Here is a 24783-nt window from a genome sequence, read left to right on the forward strand (position 1 = left end):
ATGAGCTCTCCAACTTTTTTTTTCCACTTTCAAGACTGTGTTGGTTATTCTAGGTCCCTTGCATTTCCATACGAATTTTAGGTCAGCTTGTCTATTTCTGCAAACAAATAAATATAAAGTTAGCTTGGACTTTGATATTGACTCATGAACCATAGGAGATTTTTTCATTTATTTAGTTACTTATTTTCTGTCAACAATGTCTCAATTTCAATATATATAAGTTTTTGATTAAATTTATACCTAAGTATTTTGTCTTTTTGATGCTATTATTAGTGGAATTGTTTTTTTAAGTATATTTTAATGATTATTCTGTTACAGTTGTCTCTTTTTTTTCTCTCCTTTATGCCCCTCCACCCAGCACCTGCCCTCCCTGTAGCATTCTCCTGTTCTTAGTTCTTGTCCATGAGTGGTACTTATAAGTTCTTTGGCTTCTCCATTTCCTATACTAGTGTTAACCTATTTTTGTGCCTCTTGTGCCTACCATTTATGCTTCTTATACCCTGTACCTTTTTCCCCCATTCTCTTCCCACTCCCTCCCCTCTGATAATCCTCCATGTGATCTCCATTTCTGTGATTCTGTTCCCGTTCTAGTTCTTTGTTTAATTTGTTTTTGTTTTTTAGGTTCATTTGTTGATAGTTGTGTGTTTGTTGCATTTTACTGTTCATAGTATTGTTCTTTTTATTTTGAAAGATTTTATTTTTAGACAGAGGGAAAGGGAGGGAGAAAGAGAAGGAGAGAAACATCAATGTGTGGTTGCCTTTCGCCTGCCCCCTACTGGGGACCTGGCCTGCAACCCAGGCATGGGCCCCAAACTGGTGACCCTTCGGTTCTCATAACTGCACTCAGTCCACTCAGGCACACCAGCCGGACTGATCTTCTTTTTCTTAGATAAGTCCCTTTAACATTTCATATAATAAGGGCTTGGTGATGATGAATAACATGACCTTATCTGGGAAGTACTTTATCTGCCCTTCCATTCTAAATGATAGCTTTGCTGGATAGAGTAATCTTGGCTGTAGGTCCTTGCCTTTCATGACTGTCAATATTTCTTTCCAACCCCTTTTTGCCTGTTAGGTTTCTTTTGAGAAGTCAGCTGATAGTCTTATTCGGATTCCTTTGTAGGTAACTCACCTTTTCTCTTGTTGCTTTTAAGATTCTCTTCTTATCTTTAATTTTGGGAAATGTAATTATGGCGTGCCTTGGAGTGCCTTGGTGTAATTATGATTTTTCTTGGATCCAACTTCTTTGGGACACTGAGCTCCCTGGACTTGCATGTCTATTCTTTCACCAGATTGGGGAAGCTCTCCTTCATTAGTTTTTCAAATAAACTTTCAATTTCTTGCTGTTCCTCTTGTGTCTCTGACACTCCTATGATTCAGATGTCGGAATATTTAAAGTTGACCTAGAGAGGTTCCTAAGCCTCTCCTCATTTTTTTGAATTCTGTTTTCTTTATTCTGTTCTGGTTGAATGTTTATTTCTTCCTTCTCTTCCACGTCTTTGATTTGAGTACTGGTTTCTTCCCCTTCACTGTCAGCTTCCTGTATATTTTGCTTTATTTCACTTTTCATAGCCTTCACTTTTTCCTCTATTTTGCGTCTGTACTCAGTCATTTCTGTGACTTCCTAATTACCAGTGTTTTCAATTCTGCATCTGATTGGCTCTCTCTTTGTCACTTAGTTCTTTGTCTGCAGTTTGTACCTGTTCTTTCATTTGAGCTCTGTTTCTTTGTCTTGGCACACTTGTTATGTTGTAAGTGGCAGAGCAACCCACTTGGCTTTATTGTGACGCTGTATGTGGTAGAGGGGTCAGAGAGGGAATAATACCTCTTGCTTGGCCCTTGCAACACTTTTAGTCACTTCCCACTAGTGGATTGTGCCCTTTCAGGTGCTTATTCCCTGGTGGGTGGGCTTGTATATGTTCTAGGATCTCCTGGGTACCTCCAGCGAACCCTCCTGTGAGACTAGGAGTTTCTTCCACTGTTGCAACCTGCACTGGTTTTTACAGCTAGAGGTTTAAGCCTCAGTTTCCCACGCTGGAACCCTGGGTTGTGTAGTCTGTGTCACTCTCCAGTAGTTCTTCTCCACCGTAGTGTGGTACTGCCTAGTCTGCCAGCCCTGGGCTTGCATGCAGTTCGATTTTCTGGCAGTTCTGGTTGTTTTTTGTTTTTAAATTAGTTGTTATTCTTTTGGTTGTGCGAGGAAGGAAAGTGTATCTATCTGCCTCAGTCTTGGCCGGAGTCTCTGGAATTGTTTTTTTTTTTTTTAATTTCATTTTCAGACTATTCATTGATAGTGTATAGAAACATAGTGTATAGAAACATATAGTATAAAAGGTGAAAGATTTATACGATCTGAAGAGAAACCAGAGTATAGAAACATAGTGTATAAAAACATAATTCATTGATAGTATACAGATCATCTTGTACTTCAAAGATTACTGAGCTTATTTCAATCATTTTAGCTCATTCCTTAGTATTATCTATAATACAAGATCACGTCACCTACACATAAAGTTTTACCTCTTTCTTCCAATCTGGAAGCGTTTTATTCCACCTCCTCCCCTCCCCCCTCTAGAACTTCGATGTAATTTTGCATAGAAGTTGTAAACATGGACCTTGATTGTTCCTGGCCGTAGGGGGGATGGCATTCTGTCTTTCACCGTGATGTTAGGCTGAGGGACTTTTCTTCTAGTCCTTGTTTATTGAGTCTTTTTATTTTGAAATGGTATTTTATCAAATCATTTTTTGTGTCTATTGAGATGATTAAGTGGGTTTTATCCTTTGTTTTATTAATGTGGTGTGGTATATCAATTGACTTGTAGATGTTATACCAGCCTTACATTTGTAGTATAAATTCTGCTTGGTATATAATCCTTTTACGTGTTGCTAGATTCAGTTGTTAATATATAGTTGAGGGTTTTTATATGCAAATTAGTCTATAGTTTTATTGTGATGTCTTTGCCTGGTTTTGGAATCAGGGTAATACCAGAGTAGTAGAATGATGTGGCAAGTGTTCTTTTCTCTTTAGCTATTTGGAAGAATTTGTGATGGATTCATATTAATTCTAATTTAAATGTTTAATAAAATTCTCCAGTGAAGCCATTTAGCCTGGGCTTTTCTTTGTGGGAAGTTGGAAGCATTAAATTTTATAGATCATAGTCATCAAACTTTTCATTTTTTGTTTTTTTGGTCATGCATACATAGAAGTCTAGCCTGAAGTTTCCTTATCAAAGCTGTAAACATTTGTAAACAATGTAGTCAGTCGGAGTTACAAATTCCTTATAAACATTTAACATTGGTAAAACATTTGTAAGTCATAATCTTTTCCTGAACTCTCATGACACTTTATATACTTCTTAAGTGATTTCTCATATACTTTTTTAAAAATTGGATTTATTGGGGGAGGGCATTGGTTTACAAAACTATACAGCTTTCAAGTGTCCAACCCAGTAAACATTATCTACGTACTTCATCGTGTACCCATCACCCCAAGCAAAACCTCTTTCTAGCCCCAAATTTCCTCCTTTTGACTACCTCCACCTACCCCCTGCCCCCTTTCCCTCTGGCTATCACCACATGTTATCTCTGCCTGTGTGTCTATGATTTTTGCTTAATCCCTTCATTCACCTCTTTCTTCCAACCCCCCTCCCCTCTGACAGCTGTCAGTCTGTTCCATGTATCCATGCCTTTTTCTCTTATGTTTGTCAGTGTATTTTGTTCATTAGCTTCTACATATAAGTGAGATCATATGGTATTTTGTCTTTCCCTGGCTGGTTTATTTCACTTAGTATAATCTCCAGGTCTGTCCATGCTGTTGCAAAAGGTAAGATTCTCCTTTTTTTAATGGCTGAGTAGTAGTTCATTGTGTAAATGTACCACAGCTTTTTTATATGCTCATCTTCTGATGGGCGCTTAGGCTGTTTCTAGATCCTGGCTATTTTAAATAATGCTGCGATGAACATAGGGGTACACTTATTCTTTTGAGTTAGTATTTGGGTTTCTTTGGACATATTCCCAGAAGTGCAATCACAGGGTCAGAAGGTACTTCCACTTTTAATTTTTTGAGGAAACTCCATACTGTTTTCCACAGTGGCTGCAACATTCTGCATTCCCACCAGCAGTGAACTAGGGTTTCTTTTTCTCTACATCATCTCAAACACTTGTTGTTTGTTGATTTATTGATGATAACCAATGTGACAGGTATGAGTTGATACCTCATTATGGTTTTAATTTGCATCTCTGATGATTAGTGACAGTGAGCATCTTTTCATGTCTGTTGGCCATCTGTATGTCCTCTTTGGAGAAGTGTCTGTTCAGGTCCTTTGCCCATTTTTTTTATTGGATTGTTTGTCTTTGTGTTGAATTCTGTAAGTTCTTCATATATTTTGGAAATTAACCTCTTATCAGAAGTATCATTGGCAAATATGTTCTCCCATGCAGTGGATTTCCTTTTCATTTTGTTGATGGTTTCTTTTGCATGCAAAAGCTTCTCAGTCTGATGTAGTCCTGTTTTTGTTGTTGTTGTTGTTGTTTTATTTGTTTCTCTTGCCCGAGGAGATACATGAGAAAAAATATTGCTACAAGAAATATCTGAAATTTTACTATGTTTTTCTTAAAGCAATTTAATGGTTTCACAAGTCACATTGAAGTTATTAATCCATTTTGAGTTTATTCCCATGTATGGTATAAATTGGTGGTCTAGTTTCATTTTTTTTGCATCTATCTGTCTAATTTTCCAACACCATTTATTGAAGATTCTGTCTAACCCCATTCATTGTATGTTCTTGCTTCTTTTGTCGAATATTAAGTGAGTGTAAAGGTGTAGGTTTATTTCTGTTCCCTGTATTCTGATCCATTGATCTGTATGTCCATTCTAGTGCCAATACCATGCTGTTTTGATTACTATGGCCTTCTAGTATAGTTTGATATCAGGAAGTGTGATATTTCTGAGACAGCGGTCTTCTGTAGTGCCATATAAATCTTTGGATTACTATATACTTGAGATATGCCATTGGTATTTTAATAAGAGTTGTGTTGAGTCTAGATTACTTTGGGTCGTATGCATATTTGAATAAATTTAACTTTTCCTAGCCATGAACACACTATATGCTTTCACTATTTGTAGCTTTCTCATTTTCTTTCTTTAGTATCTTAACATTTTCTGAGTAACAGGTATTCTACTTCCTTGGTCATATTTATTTCTAGGTACCTTAATTTCATTGCTTCTTGGTCTTTTGGCTAAGATCACGTGTAGTGCATAGGTACCTTGTTTATTTATTTATTTTGGTTGTAATAGTAAATTGGATTGTTTTCTTAATTTCTCTTTCTGACAGGTAATTATTGGTATATTAAAAATGTTATAAACTTCTGAATATTAATTTTATAATTTACTACTTTGCTGAATTCATTTATTAGGCCTAGTAGTTTTTTAGTGGTGTCTTTTAGGGTTTTTTTGTACAATATCACATCATATGTGAATAATGACAGTTTTATTTCCTCCTTTCCAACTTATATGCCTTTATATCTTCTTCTTGTCTGATTGGTGCGGCTAGTACTTCCAGTAGTAGGTTGAACAAGTGGTGAAAGCAGACATTCTCATCTTGTTACTGCTATTAAGGAAAAGGTTTTTAGTTTTTGCCCATTTAGTATTATGTTGGCTGTAGGTTTGTCATTATATGGCCTTTATTATGTGAGCTATAATCCTTGTATTCCCACTTTGCTGTGTTTTTTTTTGTCATAAATGGATGCTGAGCATTTATGGAAAGAACATTTACCAAGTGCATTTGATAAATGCTCTTCTGCATCTGTTTATATGATCATGGGAATGTTATCCTTCATTTTGTTTATGTGATGTATTGCATTTATCAATTTGTGAATTTTGTACCAATCTTGCATTCCAGGAATAAATCCCACTTGATTGTGGTATATGATCTTTTTAATGTACTGCTGAATCCACTTTGCTAATATTTTGTTGAGGATTTTAGCGTCTACCTCTATCAGGGATATTAGCCTATAGTTTTCTTCCTTTGTAGTGTCTTTATCTGGTTTTAGAATTAGAATAATGCTGGTCTTGTAAAAAGAGCTTAGAAGTCTTCCCTCCACTTGAATTTTTTAAATAGTTTGGAAAGGATATGTGTTCTTTGAATGTTTGGTAATATTCGCCTGTGAATTTTTATTTGCAGGGAGTTTCATTTTCACAAGTTGTGATTGGTCTTTTCAGGTTTTCTGATTCTTTCTGATTCAGTTTTGGAAGACTGTATATTTCTAGTAATGGATCCATTTTATCTGTGTTGTCCAATTTGTTGTCACATAGTTGTTCACGGTATTTTCTTAGAATCCTTTGTATTTCTGTGTTGTTAGTTAACTTCTCTTTCATTTCTGATTTTATTTATGTGGGTCTTCTCTCTCTCTTGATGAGTCTTATTAATGGTTCATTTATTTTGTATATCTTTTCAAAGAAACCAGCTCTTGGTTTCATTGACCTTCATAGTGTTTTGTTTTGTTTTGTTTTTATAGTCTCTATGTCATTTATTTCTGCTGTAATCTTTTATATTTCCTTCCTTCCACTTAGTCTGGGCTTTGTTGTTCTTTTTTTAGTTCTTTTAGGTATAGAGCTAAATTATTTATTTGAGGGTTTTTTGTTGTTGTTTGGTTGTTTGTTGTTGTTGTTTTCATTCTTGAGGTAGGCCTCTAATGCTATGAACTGTCTTCTCAGGATGGCTTTTGCTGTATACCATAGATTTGGGTTCTTGTGTGTTAATTTTTATTTCCAGGTATCTTTTGTTTCTTCCTTTATCTCATTGTTAACCCATTTATTGTTTAATAACATGTTATTTAGCCTCCATGTGTTTGAATGTTTTTCAGGTTTTTTTAAAATTGTAATTGATACCTAGTTTCATACCATTGTGGTCAGAGAAAGGTGCTTGATATGATTTTTTAAGACTTACGTGTCCTAACATATGGTCTCTCTTTGAAAATGTTCCATGTGCACTTTGTTTTATTTTTTCATTTTGATGTTTTATTGTTTATGCTATTATTGATATCCCATTTCCCCCTCTTCACCCCCTTCCTCCCAGACTGTTGTTCGTGTGTTCTTCATGTATGTTCTTTGACTAATCCCTTCACCTTCTTTCAGTCAGTCCGTACCTGTCCCCTCCCCTCTTATAGCTGTCAGTCTGTTTCTATGTTTACTTTAGAAGAATGTATATTCTACTGCTTTGGGATAAAATGTTCTGTAAATATCAATTAAATCCATTCAATCCAGTGTATTATTTAAGGTTGCTGTTGCCTTGTTGATTTTTTGGTCTGGAGGATCTATCCGTTGATGTCAGTGGGTCTTTAAAATCCCTACTATGACTACATTGCTGTTGATCTCTCCCTTAATGTCCACCAAGATTTTCTTTATATATTAAGGTGCTTCTGTGTTGGGCACATATATGTTTACAAGGATTATAATTTCTTGATGGATCAATCCTCTTAGTATTATGTAGTAATCTTCTTTGTCTTGTTTTATGGCCTTTGTTTTGAAGTCTTCTTTGTCTGATATAAGTATTGCTACCTTAGCTTTTTTCTCTTTCCATTTGTATGAAATATTTTTTTCATTACTTCCAGTCTGCATATATCTTTTGTTCTGAGGTGGGTCTCTTATAGAAAGTATATATATGGGTCATGTTTTCTGATCCATTCAGCTACCCTGTGTTTTTTTAATTAGAGCTTTTAATCCATTTACATTTAAGATTATTGTATTTGATAGGTTATTATAGTGTCATTTTATTTTTTATACCTATGGTCCTCTTTTTATTTCTTTTTTAACACCTTCTTCAAATAGGCCTTTTAACATTTCTTGCAATACTGGTTTGTTGGCAGTGAACACCTGTAGCTTTATTTTTTGTCTGGGAAGCTTTTTATTTTGTTTTTTAAAGATTTTATTTATTATTTTTAGAGAGAAGGGAAGGGAGAGAGAAATAGGAGGAGAGAAACACTGATGTGCTAGAGAACTATTGATCAGTTGCCTCCTATACATGACCTGACTGTAGGTTGAACCCACTGCCTTTTGGTGTGTGGGATGATGCTCTAGACAACTGAGCTACCCAATCAGAGCCAGAAATTAGTTGCCTTTTAATACACCAATAAAGAACTATTAGAGAAATTAAGCAAACAGTTCTATTTATAATTGTATCAAAAAATAAAATACATTTAATAAATTTAACCAGGGTGGTGAAAAACCAGTACTTAAAAATTATGACATTGAAGAAATAAATTGAAGAAGATACAAATACATGGAAGCATATGAGTATACTGTACTCATATATAGAAAGAATTAACATCCTTAAATGTCTATAATTACCCAAAGCAATATATAGTGTCAATGTAATACCTATCAAAATACCAATAGCATTTTTCACAGAACTGGAACACATAACCCTAAAGTTTAGGTAGGACAACAAATGACCCCCCAAAATAGTCACAGCAGTCTTGAGAAATAGCAGAGTTTGGAGGTGTCATATGACCTGATATCAAACCAAACTACAAGACTCTAGTAACTAAAACAGCATGGTACTGGCATTAAAAAAGACACACAAATGACTGTAACAAAATAGAGAGCCCAGAAATAAATCCATGCCTAAGTGATCAGTTAAAGTATGATAAAAGAGACAGTATACAGTGGAGTAAAGATAATTTCTTTAATAAATGGTGTTGGGAAAACTGAACAGATAAATGCAAAAAAAAAAAGTGAAACTAGAATACTCTCTTGTACCACATACAAGACTAAACTCAAAATGGATTAAAGACTTAAATGTAAGACCCAAAACCATAAAACTCCTAGGAAGAAACACAGGCAGTAAACTTGATCTCTTCAGTCAAGGGAAACAAAGGGTAAACAAATGGGACTACATCAAACTAAAAAGTTTTTGCATAGCAAAGTAAACTATCTACAAAACAAAACACAACCCACTGAATGGGAGCAGATGTTTGCTAATGATACATAAGAGGTTAATATCCCAAATATGTAAAGAACTCGTATAACATAACACCTCCCTCTAAAAACAATCTGATGTAAATGGGCACAGAGCCTGAATAGACATTCTTCATAGAGGACATACAGATAGCCGATAGACATGAAAAAGATGCTCAGTGTCACTAATCATCAGAGAAATGCAAATTAAAGCCACAGTGAGATGTCACCTTACACTTGTCAGAATGGTTGTCATCAATAAAGAACAAGTGATAAATGTTGGTGAGGATGTCGAGAAAAGGGAACCCTCATGCACAGTTGGTAAGATTACAAATTGGTGTAGCCATCGTGGAAAACTGTATGGAGGTTCTTCAAAAAATTAAAAATAGCAATACTGTATGACCCAGAAATCCTAATTCTGGGTATTTATCTGAAGAAATTGAAAACACTATGTCAAAAAGATATATGCATCCCTATGTCCATTGCAACATTCTTTACAGTAGCCAAGGTACGAAAGCAACCCAAGTGTCCATTGATAGGTGATTGGATATAGAAGAGGTGGTACATATATATAATGGAATATTATTTGACCATAAAAAGTTACGAAATCTTTGGTTCACAGGCCAGCACTCAGTCCACTGAGTCACACCAGCCAGGGCTAACTTCTTAAGTTTTTAAAGATAAGATAAGACAGAAAATGTTACATGAAAGATGGAAAATTGTTGTGCTGATTATTTCTCTAGTGAAGATATTCTGACTCTAACATTGTCACAACTTAAAATAATAAAGAGAATGAATGCTCAGGCTATACTTGTGTTTTTCATCCTCACTTTTATTCTTTTTGCTCCACTTTTCGGTGTTACTTCTATACTTTTGGCATGTTTTACAAGGGATTATAAAATACTCTGCCAATATATCTAATCTCTTGTAAACGGAATACCTCATACATATGTACAGATACAAAATGAAAAAATGGAGCAGCTGTTTTGAGGGTGATTCTGAGAACAGTGTGGTAAAGCTCTTCTGTGAGGTGTACAGCAAGGAGCTTGTATAAATTTGGGTTAATGTGAGTGACTGTTAATCGTAGGGCAAAAGAGAAATGGGTATAAATGTTAAGGCACTATTTCAAAGACAGGTATATGAATTTCCATTGAGACATATGACAGTTTTTCTGCATTTTGATGTTCTTATCCTTTTAACTTTTGTCTTTGCATTAGAAGGCAGTGCCTATCATGAGCTTTATTATAATCTTGCTACAAAGTAGGTCTGATTTCTTTTCACACTGATAACAAGCAGGCAAACTAAAGAGAGAATAATAGTATTTCATCTTTAACCACCTATCTCTATCCTGCAGCCGTGTAGTCGGAAACCTTTGTGCATGAAGACAGATTTGTTCTATGGCCTCAGAGTTGGGTGCCGGGGACGATGGCGGCTGCAGTGAGCTGGCAAAGCCCCTCTACCTTCAGTACCTGGAGAGGGCCCTCCGGTTGGACCATTTCTTGCGACAAACATCAGCCATCTTCAACAGGAATATTTCTAGGTATGCTAATCCACCTTCCCACTATGATGTTTAGCTGTATTTCTGATTTCCATTATCGCTGTAGATTGTAGAATTAAAATAATTTATGACTTTCAGCCTGTTTGATATTTTTTCTTTGAAATAAAACATACTGAACTTACTCAAAGGATCAGTTTCTTCTGTAAAGTGTTCAGTCTTTTTTTTTTTAACTTCACCCAAAGATATGCTTACTGATATTAGAAAGAGGGGAAGGAAGGGAGGGAGATAGGGAGAGGAGCATCAGTTTGAGAGAGAAATATTGGATGTTTGCCTCTTATACGCAGCCTGACTGGGGACTAAATCCTAGGGACTGTATGCACCTTGACTGGGAATCAAACTTATGGCCTTTCTGTTTATGGGACAGTATTCCAACCATTTGAAGCTAGGGCTAAAATGTTCAGTCTTAAGCATAAATTATAATATTTTGCTGGATCAGCTCTGATTATGGATTCACCATTCTTCAATTTATAGTGATGAAAGTGAAGATGGACTGGATGACAGTAATCCTTTATTGCCCCAGTCTGGGGATCCCTTAATACAAGTTAAGGAAGAACCTCCAAATTCTTTTCTTGGTGAATCTTCTGGAGCAAGCAATTCTGGAATGTTAAACACATACTCACTGAATGGAGTTCTGCAGTCAGGTCAGTGTGGTATTAGATCCCTCTTCAGACTATCAGTTCTATTGGGGTAGTTTTTTTCTTTCTTTTTCTTTCTTTCTTTCTTTTTTTTTTAAGGATTATTTATTTTTAATTTTTTTAAAGATTTTATTTATTTATCTTTAGGGGGGAAGGGAAGGAGAGAAGGAGAGAAATATCAATGTATGGTTGCCTCTTATGAGTCCCCTGCTGGGAACTGGCCTGCAACCCAGGCATGTGCCCTGACTGGGAATCAAACCGCAATTGTGTGGTTCGCAGGCCCGTGCTCAGTCCACTGAGCTACACCAGCCAGGGTCTTATTTTTTTTTAGAGAGAGGGGAGGAAGAAAGAAAGGGAGAAAAACATCAACATGTGAGAGATACATTGATCAGTTGCCTCTCACATACCTCCAACTGGGGACCTGGCCTACAACCCAGGCATGTGCTCTGACCAGGAATCAAACCAGCACCTATCAGTTCAACCTATGGGCCAATGCTCAGTCTACGGAGCCACACCACCAGGACTTATTCTTTCTTTTTTTTTTTTCCTTTACACAGAATCAAAATCTGACAAAGGAAATTTATATAACTTCTCTAAGTTGAAGAAAAGCAGGAAGTGGCTAAAGGTAAGAGAAGACAGAATGTTTAGAATTCGAATAACCTACTAACTACAAATAAAAGGGAAAGATATTGATGCATTCTGACACATTGGCAGGGATTTCTTTAGAGATGAGTTTTTACTCTGGGTGTGGTTTTTTGAAGAGATTATATAGAGAGGAATGTAGAAGACTCAGTGAAGTTCATTTTAGTAAACATTGTTGAGTACAAAAGCACTGTGGATAAAGGGAGTATAAGTATATATTAGATAAGATCCTTGCCCTCACTTGCTCACATTTTAATTCCGATATTTAATCTACTTTTCACTAGTCCTTGAGTAGTTTCTTCATTCACCAAATATTGATTGAGCATGTCCTATGAGCCAGATACTGTTGTACGTAGACAGGATTCATGCCCTGTGGAGTTTACATTCTAATGGAGAGAGCCAGTGAGTAAGCCTGTAATCAAATAAATAAATATGACTTTAAAGAAACATTTCATTTGATTTCTGAATGGTCAGAGAGAATTATGTGCAGGTTTCAGATGTGCGCATTTCAATCAGAATGAATAATTGGGAGGAGACTTCTGGTCAAGATCCAGGCATGGGTAAACAAGCTTCACTTCTTTGCATAACTATCGCAAAAATTACAACTAGACTGCAAAACAAATATCACCCAGAATCATCAGGAAATCGAGCTGTATGTGTGTCCGACAACCAAGGATTTAAAGAAGCCACATTCATCCAGATGAGTAGGAGGGGCAGAGACATAGAGGTGGAGAGGCATGGAGCCACAGACCCACATTCATGTGTAGTGGATAAAAATCGGGAGGGTTACTTTGGGAGTGAGGGGCCAACCCCAAACCATACAACCAGCAGCCCAGGGTTCTAGTACCAGGAAGATAAATCCCCATAACTACGGCTGTAAAAACCAGTGAGGGTTGCGGTGGCAGAACAGACTGCAGGATTATTAGGAGACTTGGAGGGCCTTCATGGATAGAGGAGCTACACAGACCCATCCCCTTTGGGATTCAGCACCAGGGTAACAGCTGGAAGGGTACAAATGGCATATAGGAAGAAAGTAAAGTGACTGGAAACAGGGCAACTACCAGGAAACGGCTTTCTCCTGGGCAAATCTCCAGAAGCCAAATAGTGGCATTGTCTCCTCTCCAAGACGTCTCCCCACAAAGAGCCATAAGGTGGTGAAACGGGTTGCCCCACCCTGACGATCACCTATGACTCCACCCCACAAAATTTACAAGTCTGCTTTTCTACAGTAGGCCATGTTACTAAGACAGGGAGTCAAAGCAACTCTACCTAATACACAAAAACACAGGCTGTCAAATTGAGGAGACAAATATGGCCGAAGTGAATGAACAGACGAAAACTCCAGTAAAAGAACTAAATGAAACAGAGATAACCAACCTATCAGATGCAGAGTTCAAAACACTAGTTATCAGGATGCTCAAATAACTCATTGAGGTTGGCATCACCATAGAAAAAGACCCAAGCAGAAGTGAAGGTTACATTTAGTGAAATGAAAGTCTACGGGGAACCAACAACAGTGGAGGAGATGAAACTGAGAAATCAACATTCTGGAACATATGGAAGAAAAAGGCATTTAATCAGAACAGCAAGAAAAAAATTAAAAATGAGGACAGAATAAAAAGCTCCTGGGACATCTCCATATGTACCAACATCCTAATCATAGGGATGCCAGAAGAAGAGGAAGAGCGAGAAATTGAAAACCTACTTGAAAAAATAATGAAAAGTAACTTACCTAATTTGGTGAAGGAAATAGACATACAAGTCTAGAAAGCACAGAGAATCCCAAACAAATTGGACCTAAAACCACACCAAGAAACATCATAATTAAAATGCCAAAGGTTACAAATATAGAGAATCTTACACGCATCCAGAGAAGAACAGAGAGTTACCTACACAGGAGTTACCATAAGACTGTCAGCTGATTTCTCAAAAGAAACTGCAGGCAAGAAGGGACTGGCAAGAAGTATTCAAAGTGATGAAAAGCAAGGACCTACAATCTATCCAGCAAGCTATCATTTAGAATGGAAGGGCAGGTAAAGTGTTTCCCAGACAAGGTAAAGCTAAAGGAGTTCATCATCACCAAGCCATTATTATATTAATGTTAGAGGGACTAAAAACAAACAAAAAAAACCTTGTAACATTAAAATGGCAACAAATTCACAACTATCAACAACTCAATCTAAAAAAACAAACTAGGCAAACAAGCAGAACAGAAACCAAATCATAGATATGGAGATCATTTGGAGGGTTGTCAGCTGAGAGGGGGAAGGTGGAGAATGGGGAAAAGGTGCAGGGATTAAGAAGCATAAATCCTTAGGTACAAAATAGGAGAATGTTAAGAATAGTATAGGAAATGTGAAGCCAGAGAACTTATATGCATGACCCATGGACATGAACTAAGGAGGGAGATTGCTAGAGGGAATGGGGGTACTAGGCAGAGGGGGGCAAGAAGGGGAAAGTTGGGACAACTGTAATAGTGTAATTAATAAAGTATATTTTAAAAATAACAAAATTAAAAAGGAATAGCTGCAAAGGTTCTGAGAAAGGAAGCAAGTCAGTATGTTTGGGGGAGAAAGAATGCTGCAATGGCTGGAAGGCAGGGAGCGAGGGGATGGCAGAAAAATCAGGTTACAGAGCCTGGTCACTGAGGGCCTTTGTGCAGTATGTCAGGGAATTTGTATTTTACTCTTTTTACAGTGGTAAGCCATTGGAGTCTTTATGAGCAAGAGTGGGACAATCGGGTTAACACTCTCACAAGCTTACTGTCATTGGCCAAACTGAGTTAAGGATAGCATTTCTTCTATTGAAAATAATTATTTCTCTATTTCGTAATTCTCTTGTGAAGAGTGGAAAGTAACTTAAAGGTATTCTTTTATTATTATATCTAGGCCCTTTAAAAAACTCATGTGTAAAGGGCCAGATTTGCTTCATATCCATGAGACTTCAAGCTTTTGGAAATGCAGAAATCTTTTTTTAGTCCACATTTTAAGAAATTACGATAAAATTCACATGCCATAAAATCTACCCTTTTAAAGTGTGTGATTTAAAGTGTGTGATTTAGTAATTTCTAGTGTATTAATCAAGTTTTGTGTATTCATCATCACTCTGTTTCCAAAACATTTTCATCACTCCAGAAGGAAACCTCTACTTATTAGCAGTCACTTCCCATTTTCTATATCCTCAGCCTCTGCCAACCACGGATCTGTTTTCTGTCTCTTTGGACTTGCCTATTCTGGACATTTCATATAAACAGAATCATGTAACATGTTGCCTTTTGTGTCTGGCTTCTTTCACTTAGCATAACATTTTCAAGGTTCCTTGATGATGTGCCACATATCAGTACTTTATTCCTTTTTACTGATGAATAATATTTCTTTATCTGTATAATACCATATTTTGTTTACATAGTCATCAGTGGATTTGGGAATTGTTTATTTGCCATCACAGTTTTGTTTTGTTTTGTTTTGTTTTGTTTTTGCTTTGGTATTCGATATTTAGTTAAACTATCTTATGTATAGTGTAAGTACTTAGTAATATCTAGTTTTGTTGATATTTATAGCATTTTCCATGTTTTAGTGCTCTTTACTTTGTTCCTCCTGGGTTTAATTGGTATCCTTTTGTTTTTCAGTTGAATTGGCAGAGACTAGTGTAAGGGAAACTGGAATGACTGTCCTTCATCTGTTTTTGTCATTGTTTCGGAATCTGGGAAAAAACACTTCTGTTGTCTTAGGGTGTTGAACACACAATACAATATATAGATGTTGCATTATAGAATTGTAAACCTGAGTCCTGTATAATTTTATTAATGAATGTCACCCCAATAAATTCCATTTTTAAAAATGCTTGCATGGTAAAAGGAATTGCTTCATAGCAGAAGTTCCATTTTCATTTCCTCCCTTTTTCAGAACATTCTGCTAAGTGATGAATCCAGTGAGGCAGATTCTCAAAGTGAAGACAATGAGGAAGAAGAGGAAGAAGAGGAGGAAGAAGAGGAAGAAGAGCTCAATCTCAGCAGAGAAGAACTTCATAATATGTTGCGGCTGCACAAATACAAGAAACTTCACCAGAATAAATACAGTAAAGACAAGGAGGTGAGAGTTTCAGGAAACATATCAGACCCTTCATGCTGGGTATTACCCTCCGGCTTGTAGTCATTGAAGATACATCATCTTGACCTTAAATTTAGATGGTGGTAGTAGTTGTTATAGTGACAGCTTTATTGAAATACATTTCACATACCAAAAAATTAAGTTTTCTAGACCTGGCTGGTGTCACTTAACGGTGTGGGCGTTGGACCACAGGCAGAAAGGTCACTGGTTTGATCTCCGGTCAGAGCGCTTGCCTGGGTTGTAGGCCAGTCCCTGGTTGTGGGTATACAATGAGCAACCCATTAGTGTTTCTCTCACACATTGAAGTTTCTTCTTCCCTACCCCTCCCTCTAAAAATAAATAAAATCTTTAATTGAAAAAAATTCAGCCTTCTAAGGTGTGCATTCACTGTATTCATAGAGTTATGTAACTATTATCACTATTTATTTATTTTTTAAAATATATTTTATTGATTATACCATTACAGTTGTTGTTCTATTCCCCCCTCATTCTCCTCCACCCTGCACACCCCCTCTCCACCATTCCCCCCCTTTAGTTTATAACCACGTGTCTCAAGTTCATTAGATTCTCTATTTCCCCTACTATTCTTGCCCTCCCCCTATCTATTTTCTACCTACTGTCTTTGCTATTTTCTGTACCTTCTCCCCCTTTCTCCTCCTCCCACTCCCCTGTTGCTAACCCTCCATGTGTTTTTCATTTCTATGGTTCCACTCCTGATCTAGCTGTCCTCTTGGTTTGCTTTTGTTTTAGGTGTGGTTGTTAATAACTGTGAGTTTGCTGTCCTTTCACTGTTCACATTTTTCACCTTCTTTTTCTTAGATAGGTCCCTTTAGCATTTCATATAATAAGGGCTTGGTGATGATGAACTCCTTGAACTTGACCTTATCTGAGAAGCACTTTATCTGTCTTTCCATTCTAAATGAAAGCTTTGCTGGATAGAGCAATCTTGGCTGTAGGCCTTTGAATTTCATGACTTGGAATACTTCCTTCCAGCTCCTTCTTGCCTGTAAGGTCTCTTTTGAGAAATCAGCTGACAGTCTGATGGGCACTCCTTTGTAGGTGACTGTCCCCTTATCTCTTGCTGCTTCTAGGATTCTCTCCTTCATTTTGATCTTGGCTAATGTAATGATGATGTGCCTTGGTGTGTTCCTTCTTGGGTCCAACTTCTTTGGGACTCTCTGAGCTTCCTGGATTTCCTGGAAGTCTATTGCCTTTGCCAGACTGGGAAAGTTCTCCTTTATTATTTGTTCAAATAAGTTTTCCACTCATGGCTGTTTCTTTCCCCCTTCTGGTACCCCTATAATTTGGATATTGGAACGTTTAAAGATGTCCTGGAGGTTCCTAAGCCTCTCCTCATTTTTTTGAATTTTTGTTTCTTCATTCTGTTCTGGTTGGATGTTTCGTTCTTCCTTCTGGTCCATTCCATTGATTTGAGGCCCAGTTTCCTTTCCATCACTATTGGTTTCCTGTGCATTTCCCTTCATTTCAATTAGTTTAGCCTTCATATGTTCCTCTAATTTGTGACTAAAATCAACCAGTTCTGTGAGCATCTTGATCACCAGTGTTTTCAACTGTGCATCTGAGAGGTTCGCTATTTCTTTTTCGCTTAGAGTTATTGGCTCTGGGACTTTGAGTTCTTCTTGCGCCGTATTTTGGACTGTTTGTGCCTGTTAGGTATGAGGAGCGGAGCCCTAGGTTTTGCCAGGGCAGGGCGACCCAGTCGCTGGGTTGTGACGCTGTAGGTGGGGGCGGGGTCAGAGGAAATCAATGGCGGTCCCCTCTGCCTCCTCCCGCCGCCGGGGCCTCGTGGTCCGTCTCACTGGTCACTCCCTTGCTGGTCTGTCTGCGCACAGGAATGTGCAACTGCACTCAGCCTGCCCCGCACCCTCACTAGGTTCGCCGCGGGGTCCTGCGGGGTCCTGCCGGGTCCGTCTCACTGCTCACACCTCTGCTGATTTATCTGTGTGCGAATGTGTGACCTCGCTCAGCCTGCCCCACACCCTCACTGGGTCTGCGATGCTACCCCGGCTGCCTGCGAGCCTGGGTCGCCTGGGTCAGGGTATCCTTCCTGCCTGACCCTGCTCTGCTGCTGGCTCTGCCCCTCTTACCTGTCCCTGTTGAATGGTTCGTTGTGGTCGGACCTCCATATAGTTCAGTTTTCTGTTCTTTGACTGTGTCTTTGTTTACTAAACCTTTGTTGTATTCAAACTTGGTTGTGGGAGAAGGCAGTGTTTCTACCTACTCCTCCATCTTGGCGGAAGTCTATTATCACTATTTAATTCAGATTATTTTGTTACTGCACAAAGAAAAACCACTCCCTTTAGTTGTTGACCCCTATTCTCTCCTTGTCTCTCAGTTCCAGACAGTCATTAGTCCATCTGTTTCTATAAATGTGTCTATTCTAGATATTTCATACAGATAGAAAAAATGTGTTCTTTGTATACATTTCTTTTCACTTAGCATGTTTTCAAGGTTCACTTATGTTAGAGCATCCAGGTGTCCGACCATGTAATATGAAAAATAGAGACATTTATTGAAGATACAAGGTACAAGAAACAGTGTACATGGGACAGTTATGCTTCAGTCCCCTTCAAAGTAGGCACCTTGGGACCTCACATAGTTCTCCCAGTCGTCATTAGCTTCCCCATTGTATTATCCTGACTCTCATAGACTGTCTGAAATTTCTTCCCTTTCAAATGTGATTTTAGTTTTAGGAAAAGCCAGAAGTCACAGGGCACCAAATCTGGGCTGTAGTGGGCTGAGTTACCTGGGTGATTTGATGTTTTGCAAAAAACTCTGCAGGAGATATTATGCGTTGAATGGGCTCATTGTCATGATGAAGTTGCCAGTCACCAGTTGCCCATAGCTGTGGCCTTCTGAATCATCTGAGTAGTTTCTGCAGAGGAATGTTCAAGCTTAACGAAAAATATGATGAATATTCATTCATTGTTTCACTCAATCATTTTCCATGCGGACAGCCACACAGTACCCATACTCACTCAAGGGTATCTACTGCCTCCACTGACTAGTACAGTGAAATCGTCATTGTTCACTCATGTGCATTGCAGTCCACTCTCCTTGGCCGCCAGGTTACATCAATATTGTGTAAATTGTTCTCATTATATTAACAGTGGCTGGACTTTTTCTGGATGGACCTCATATATCAATGCCTAGCTTCTTTTTATTTGCAAGTAACATTCCTTTGACTGGACATACTATATTTTATTTATACAGGCATGAGTTGATGAAATAATTGGATTGTTTTTACTTTTTTACTATTATGAATCATAGCTATGAATAGTGAGTTATTTTTACTTTTGGCCATTATGATTAATGCTGCCATGAAGATTTGAGTGTGGTCGTGTGTTTTTATTTCTCTTGGGTTACTGGGTCATATGGTAACTTTGTGCTTAATTACCCTTTTAAGGAACTGCCAGACTATTTTCCCAAGAGGCTACACCATTTTAAATCAGTGTGTTGTTTTTTTAAAATATATTTGTTCTTTGGAAGTATTCCTGTCTTGAAAAAACCTCCCTTTCTTCGCACTCTAACATTAGATTAATGATAGTTATTTGAGTGGTGTTACTAAAGCCGCCTGACTTTTGACAGAAGTGTAGTGCTTTGCACATGCGGGATAGCGTATTTGAAGATCTAAAAACTTTCCAGCAATTAGCTAAGCTCCAAAGTTCAAAAAGCTTTGAATAATTTGCTGAAGGATATTAGCCTTTAGAAATAATAAACAGTAAGATATCTGACTGTTTTAAGACAAAGGGTTCCTCCTTAAGGTACAGTGTTAAGGTACTTGGTGCTCAAAATGTCTTTCTTTTTAAAAATTGAAGTAAAACATAAAAAGGGGAAATTGTAAGTATTATTGACCTTAATTTGCAAGTATACAGCTTGATGAATACTTGACATTTGATAGAGGACCTTGTCATAGTTTTCTGTTTCACTCTTCTAATTTCATTCCTTTGGCAATTCATTTGGCCATAATCCAGGAAAAGAGATTTGAAACTGGACTACATGATTCTAATTTATATTCATATTTATCCATTAGTAATAAATCTGACAGGATATTGAGAGCTTTGGGGGTCAACTTAAATGAAATGTTTGAAAGGATAAGCTACTTCCCAGAAAGAAAAATTGATACTCATATGTTAGAATGCTAGCAACAGAGATACTATTCACAATATTGTCTCCCTTAGAGGGAGATGAAGAGAGAAAAGACTTGTAAGATTGAAGTATTGGGATGGCTGGTGTCTGTTCAAACCAAATATGAGATGGTAACCTAGAACAGCTGGATCAGAAACCTGGGAAAATCTGAGGACCTGTTGGTAACAGAAATATGATTTATATGTTGCTGAAGAATTCCAAGAGGAGATCTTAGTGCAAAGAACTGCATTTCTTAAATACAGCGTGGGGCAAAAGTCGGTTTACAGTCGTGAGTAGATGAAACAGTTTTATTCTTATATTGTTATTTATTAATTATTGTGTTACTTTCCATATGAACAAATGTAAACCTCCTTTTGCTCCATGCTGTGTGTAAGGACTAAGTAAATATTCTGGTGGAGATTCAGAAGCATGAAAGGTTTTCCTTTCTTAAATTATTTCCTGAACTTACCATGTACATAGCCAATGAATCCATTTTCATTTGAAGTTTAGGAAATAAATCTCTGTTGGTCTCTTTATGGGAAGAACACTGTATTTAGGAACTATGGTTTTCTCTGGCTCAGCTTTCTGTGGTAAAGATGATTTGAACTATGCTATAGGTCACAGATAGGCCTTTCTAAGGATCACTGTCTTTGCCTGCTTCAGTTGCAGCAGTATCAGTACTACAGTGCAGGCCTGCTCTCCACATATGACCCTTTCTATGAGCAACAACGTCACCTGCTTGGACCCAAAAAAAAGAAGTTTAAGGAAGAAAAGAAACTTAAAGGTGAGCACATTGATCTGCCTTCCACATTTACTCCTTACTTTCAGGATTTCATATGGCCTCCTGATGCATTTGGACCTTGAACATAATCCATGTAGTAGAAATATGCTTTATCTAAAAAAAAAAAAACCACTAGCCCCCCATCCCCATCTAATTACTTGTAAGTATTATTAACCTTATTTTGTATTTGCTTTATGATCTTTCCTAGAATTATGAAGACAGAAGAACTATGGATTCCTAGTTTATTCCAATTAGCTTATTCCTTTTTCTTCTATATACTCTCCAAATGTCTAACATGTTCTGGTTATGCACAGGGACATAAGAGGAGTAACCTGAAGAGTCTGCTATAAGTTATCATTGTTGCTGTATGTGGTGATTTAAAATAGATCACCTCCTGATGACCTTCTGTAGTATTTTTTGCATGTTTCCCAGGATATGTCATTTCTATCTTACTGAGCTCTAAGCAGCTGGAAATCAGGAAGGAAGTAGGAAGGGAAAGTTAAACTATCTGTGTCAGTTTTATTCCCCTAAAGGTATAAACTCTACTTAGAAAGACTCTTTTCAGCCATTTCCCCTTCTTTCTCCCACATCCTCATTGTTTATTTTTGTGTTTTCTCATTCTTCACATCCTCCCCTCTCAGTTAGGTTTCATGTATAGTTTTCTTTTTATAAGTCATTTATCGCATTTAATCAGTGCATTTTCTTTCTTTTTTTCTTTAGTTACCTTACATTGCCACCAAGTAGAAATGTTTCCTTAATTTTGACCATTACTTGAACCCATGATACTTCATAAACTTTTCTATTTTTGAGTTCAGAAGAAATTCCGTTTTTTTGCTTTTATTCTGTGTTTCTCTTTGGCATAAACAGAGTGAGTATCCAGTGTTCTTTTCCAAGGTAGTGAGATCTTTCTGTTGGAATATTCATGGGCCTGAGTAGATAAAGGGATAGACATTGCCAGCTTCAAGTGGAATGAGGAAAGAACCTTGAATTTTCTAAAAGTGATGAGGTTGTTTTGTTGCTGTCTCCTGTGAAAGGGAAGAAATGCAACCTCCTGAGAGTCTATTTCCTTTGCAGCCAAGTTGAAAAAAGTGAAGAAAAAAAGACGAAGGGATGAAGAACTTTCCTCTGAAGAATCCCCTCGTCGCCACCACCAGACCAAAGTCTTTGCCAAGTTCTCTCATGATGCACCTCCTCCTGGCATCAAGAAGAAGCACTTATCCATTGAGCAGCTTAATGCTCGTCGCAGGAAAGTATGGCTCAGCATTGTGAAAAAGGAACTACCAAAGGTGAGTGAGTGTCTTCAGTACAGGTGATGGCAAGAATGCTTTCTCTGCCTGCCCTTGTAAGAGGATCAGTGAAGAGTTAGATACCTTGATGCTTCAGAAAGGAAACTCATCTGTTATACTTGAGAGTGCTTCACTTAACTGGTTTTCTAGAATTTAATCAGAATTCACAACACAAATAATTATGTGATGCTCCTTGGCCAAAAAATACTGTGTTCCTTGAGGAAGGAACTCAGTTTTCTTAGCTATAGCAGTGGAGGTTGACAGCAAATATATAAGTGATAATGAAATTAAAATTGTTGAGATGTGTTTCTTACAGAATTTATAGACATTTGTATGTTACTGAATAATCATAGGCATTAGAAGAAAAGGTGAATGATTCAAGAAAACCGTCTTTAAGCATTATTTTTGCTATTTTAATAAGTAGTGCTACATAGGGGAGGAGGTGAGGGAGGGTATGAGAGGGAATGTTGGTGGAAGGACACTTGACTTGGGGTGGTGAACACATGGTACAGTGTACGGTGTTGTAGAATTGTGCACCTGAAACCTGTACAGTTTTGTTAACCAGTGTCACCCCAATAAATTCAGTGAAAAGGAAAATAAAATAAGTGGTGCTGGCACAACAGTATCTATTTGGAAAAAAATAAAATTAGATCTGTGTCTCACTCATATACTCCAAATGTATCTCAATGTAAAAAAACTAAACAGTCCAAGTACTAGAAGAAAATAATTGCATTCCTATTTATTCTTAGTGTAGGAAAAGAATTTCTAACTGTAACTCAGCATTCAGGAGCAATAAAAGCAAACATTGATAAATTTGACTACACAAAATAGATTTTTACATGACAACAAACAGCTGGCAAACTGGGAGAGATTATTTACATTTTATACTATGGTCTGAGGGCAGTTATCACTAAAAATAAATAGTTTGTAAAAATGGAGAGACAAAGGACCACAAATTCAGTAGACAGATGGGAAAATGACACAGACAATTTTAAAAAGATATTAAAATGTCCCTTAAACATAGTAAAAAGGATCAAAGTCTTATGTAATTGGAGTGATACAAATTAAAATAATGCCTAGACACCATTTGTCACCTATCACACAGGCAAAATTTTTTTTAAATATGTTGGCACATTCTGTTAAGGATGCTGTGGGGAAATAGGCACTCTTATATATTGCTGTTAGGAATGCAAATTAGAGAAAACTTTTGGAGGGAAAGTTGGCAGTACCTAACAATCTACATGTCCACTTTCTTTCAAACCAGCACTTCCACTTGTAGTAATAGACTGGAGCTAAATCTTTAAACAGATTAAAACACATGTAAGCGAGGTTATTCATTGCAGCATTATTTGTGATTGCAAAATAAAAGAAACAGCCTAAATGGCCATATATGGGACTTGAATTAAACAATGGTAGATCTACATAGTGGATTATTGTGCTGCTGTTAAAAGGAAAGAATAAGAATGACCTTTCTGGCCTGATATGAAGAATTTATGGGACATACTGTTAAGTGAAAAAAAAGCAAAACATGAACAAGTATTTAGAGTATTTACCTTTCATATAAGAAAAGGAAATACAGAAAATGCACAAATAACTGTTCATTTGTGCAAAATAAATTGAAGAAGTGAAGAAGGATAAATCAGAATTAAAGTGATAGATTCCTTATAGGGGCGAGGCAGGAAAAAGGTAAAAAAAGGGAAGGGATGGGAACAGGCTAGCAGGGATGAGAAAGGAGTCTTTGAGTATATCTTTTTGTAAAGTGCTGATTTTTAGAACCATAGTAATGTTTTATACATTCCTGACATATACCCCCAGAAATAAACTAAACGGTTAAACTAACCAGAATGTAAGTGGAGAGGATGTTGGTTGTATTTGTAAGTAAAAGGAATAAAAACAAACAAATGAACTTAATTGTATTAGAAATGAGTAACATATTAAGTTGCAGCTAGTGGAGAATAAAAAAGTCATCTAAGTAACTGAAGAGGACATATTTCGACTGAATATGTAAGGCTAAAGACCAGAAGAGCTGTACATAAATGCTATGATTGACAAAAAGTATTTCTCACAGTTAAATGAGTTAGCACTTCAAAACTACTTTATGTAATCATTTAATTGAACAAATAAATATATTGTATTTCTCGCTGTTGGAGAAAGAAGTTACAAGTAAAGAAAGGAAAGTGAAAAGCTAAAATTAAGCCTGTGAAGTTTGGTTGGAGTCAGAGGTACCAGTATATGGTTTTTCATGTACATATAGATAAATACAGAAATATAATTATGTGTATATGTATAAATTAGTATGTGTTTTTTTCCTAGCTCTGTTTCCTGAGAGCATTGGGGTATCATTGGGCCTAGGCACAATGATACCCCAATAACAATGAGTATACCTAGCGCCCAGACCTTGGTTTCTAAACACCTTTTATTCTCTGATAAAAGGAACTAGGGCTCCTAGTTCCTGGAGCAGTAGTTTAATACAGTGTGTGCTTTAAACATCTTCTGGTGCAAGAAAGTAAGGAAGTGCATGAAAAAAGATGGGGCCTTGTTGGGAGGTGGGAGGGGGTGTGGTATGCTGGGCTTGTCAAAAGAACTCGGAACCAACTGGAATAATGAATTGTTCATGGCCAAAGTTAGAATAATTTGAGAAACAATATATTATAATAATTCTGGATT

The 24783-nt window shown here is 37.1% G+C and overlaps 1 protein-coding gene across 1 annotated transcript in view; it reads left to right on the forward strand.

Moving 5' to 3' along the window:
- INO80 (INO80 complex ATPase subunit) overlaps window positions 1-24783 on the forward strand; it is a 131685-nt gene that overhangs the window by 14963 nt on the left and 91939 nt on the right. Inside the window, exons 2-7 of the mRNA XM_037056041.1 lie at window positions 10311-10496; window positions 10986-11155; window positions 11707-11774; window positions 15697-15882; window positions 20713-20833; window positions 21905-22116. Of these exons, the coding sequence (XP_036911936.1) occupies window positions 10354-10496; window positions 10986-11155; window positions 11707-11774; window positions 15697-15882; window positions 20713-20833; window positions 21905-22116 (900 nt within the window). The 5' untranslated portion in view covers window positions 10311-10353. The remainder of the gene's footprint in view (window positions 1-10310; window positions 10497-10985; window positions 11156-11706; window positions 11775-15696; window positions 15883-20712; window positions 20834-21904; window positions 22117-24783) is intronic.

Source organism: Sturnira hondurensis, unplaced genomic scaffold (genome assembly GCF_014824575.4).
Source record: "Sturnira hondurensis isolate 20B ecotype Veracruz unplaced genomic scaffold, ASM1482457v3 Scaffold0008782, whole genome shotgun sequence".
Taxonomy (NCBI): Eukaryota; Metazoa; Chordata; class Mammalia; order Chiroptera; family Phyllostomidae; genus Sturnira; species Sturnira hondurensis.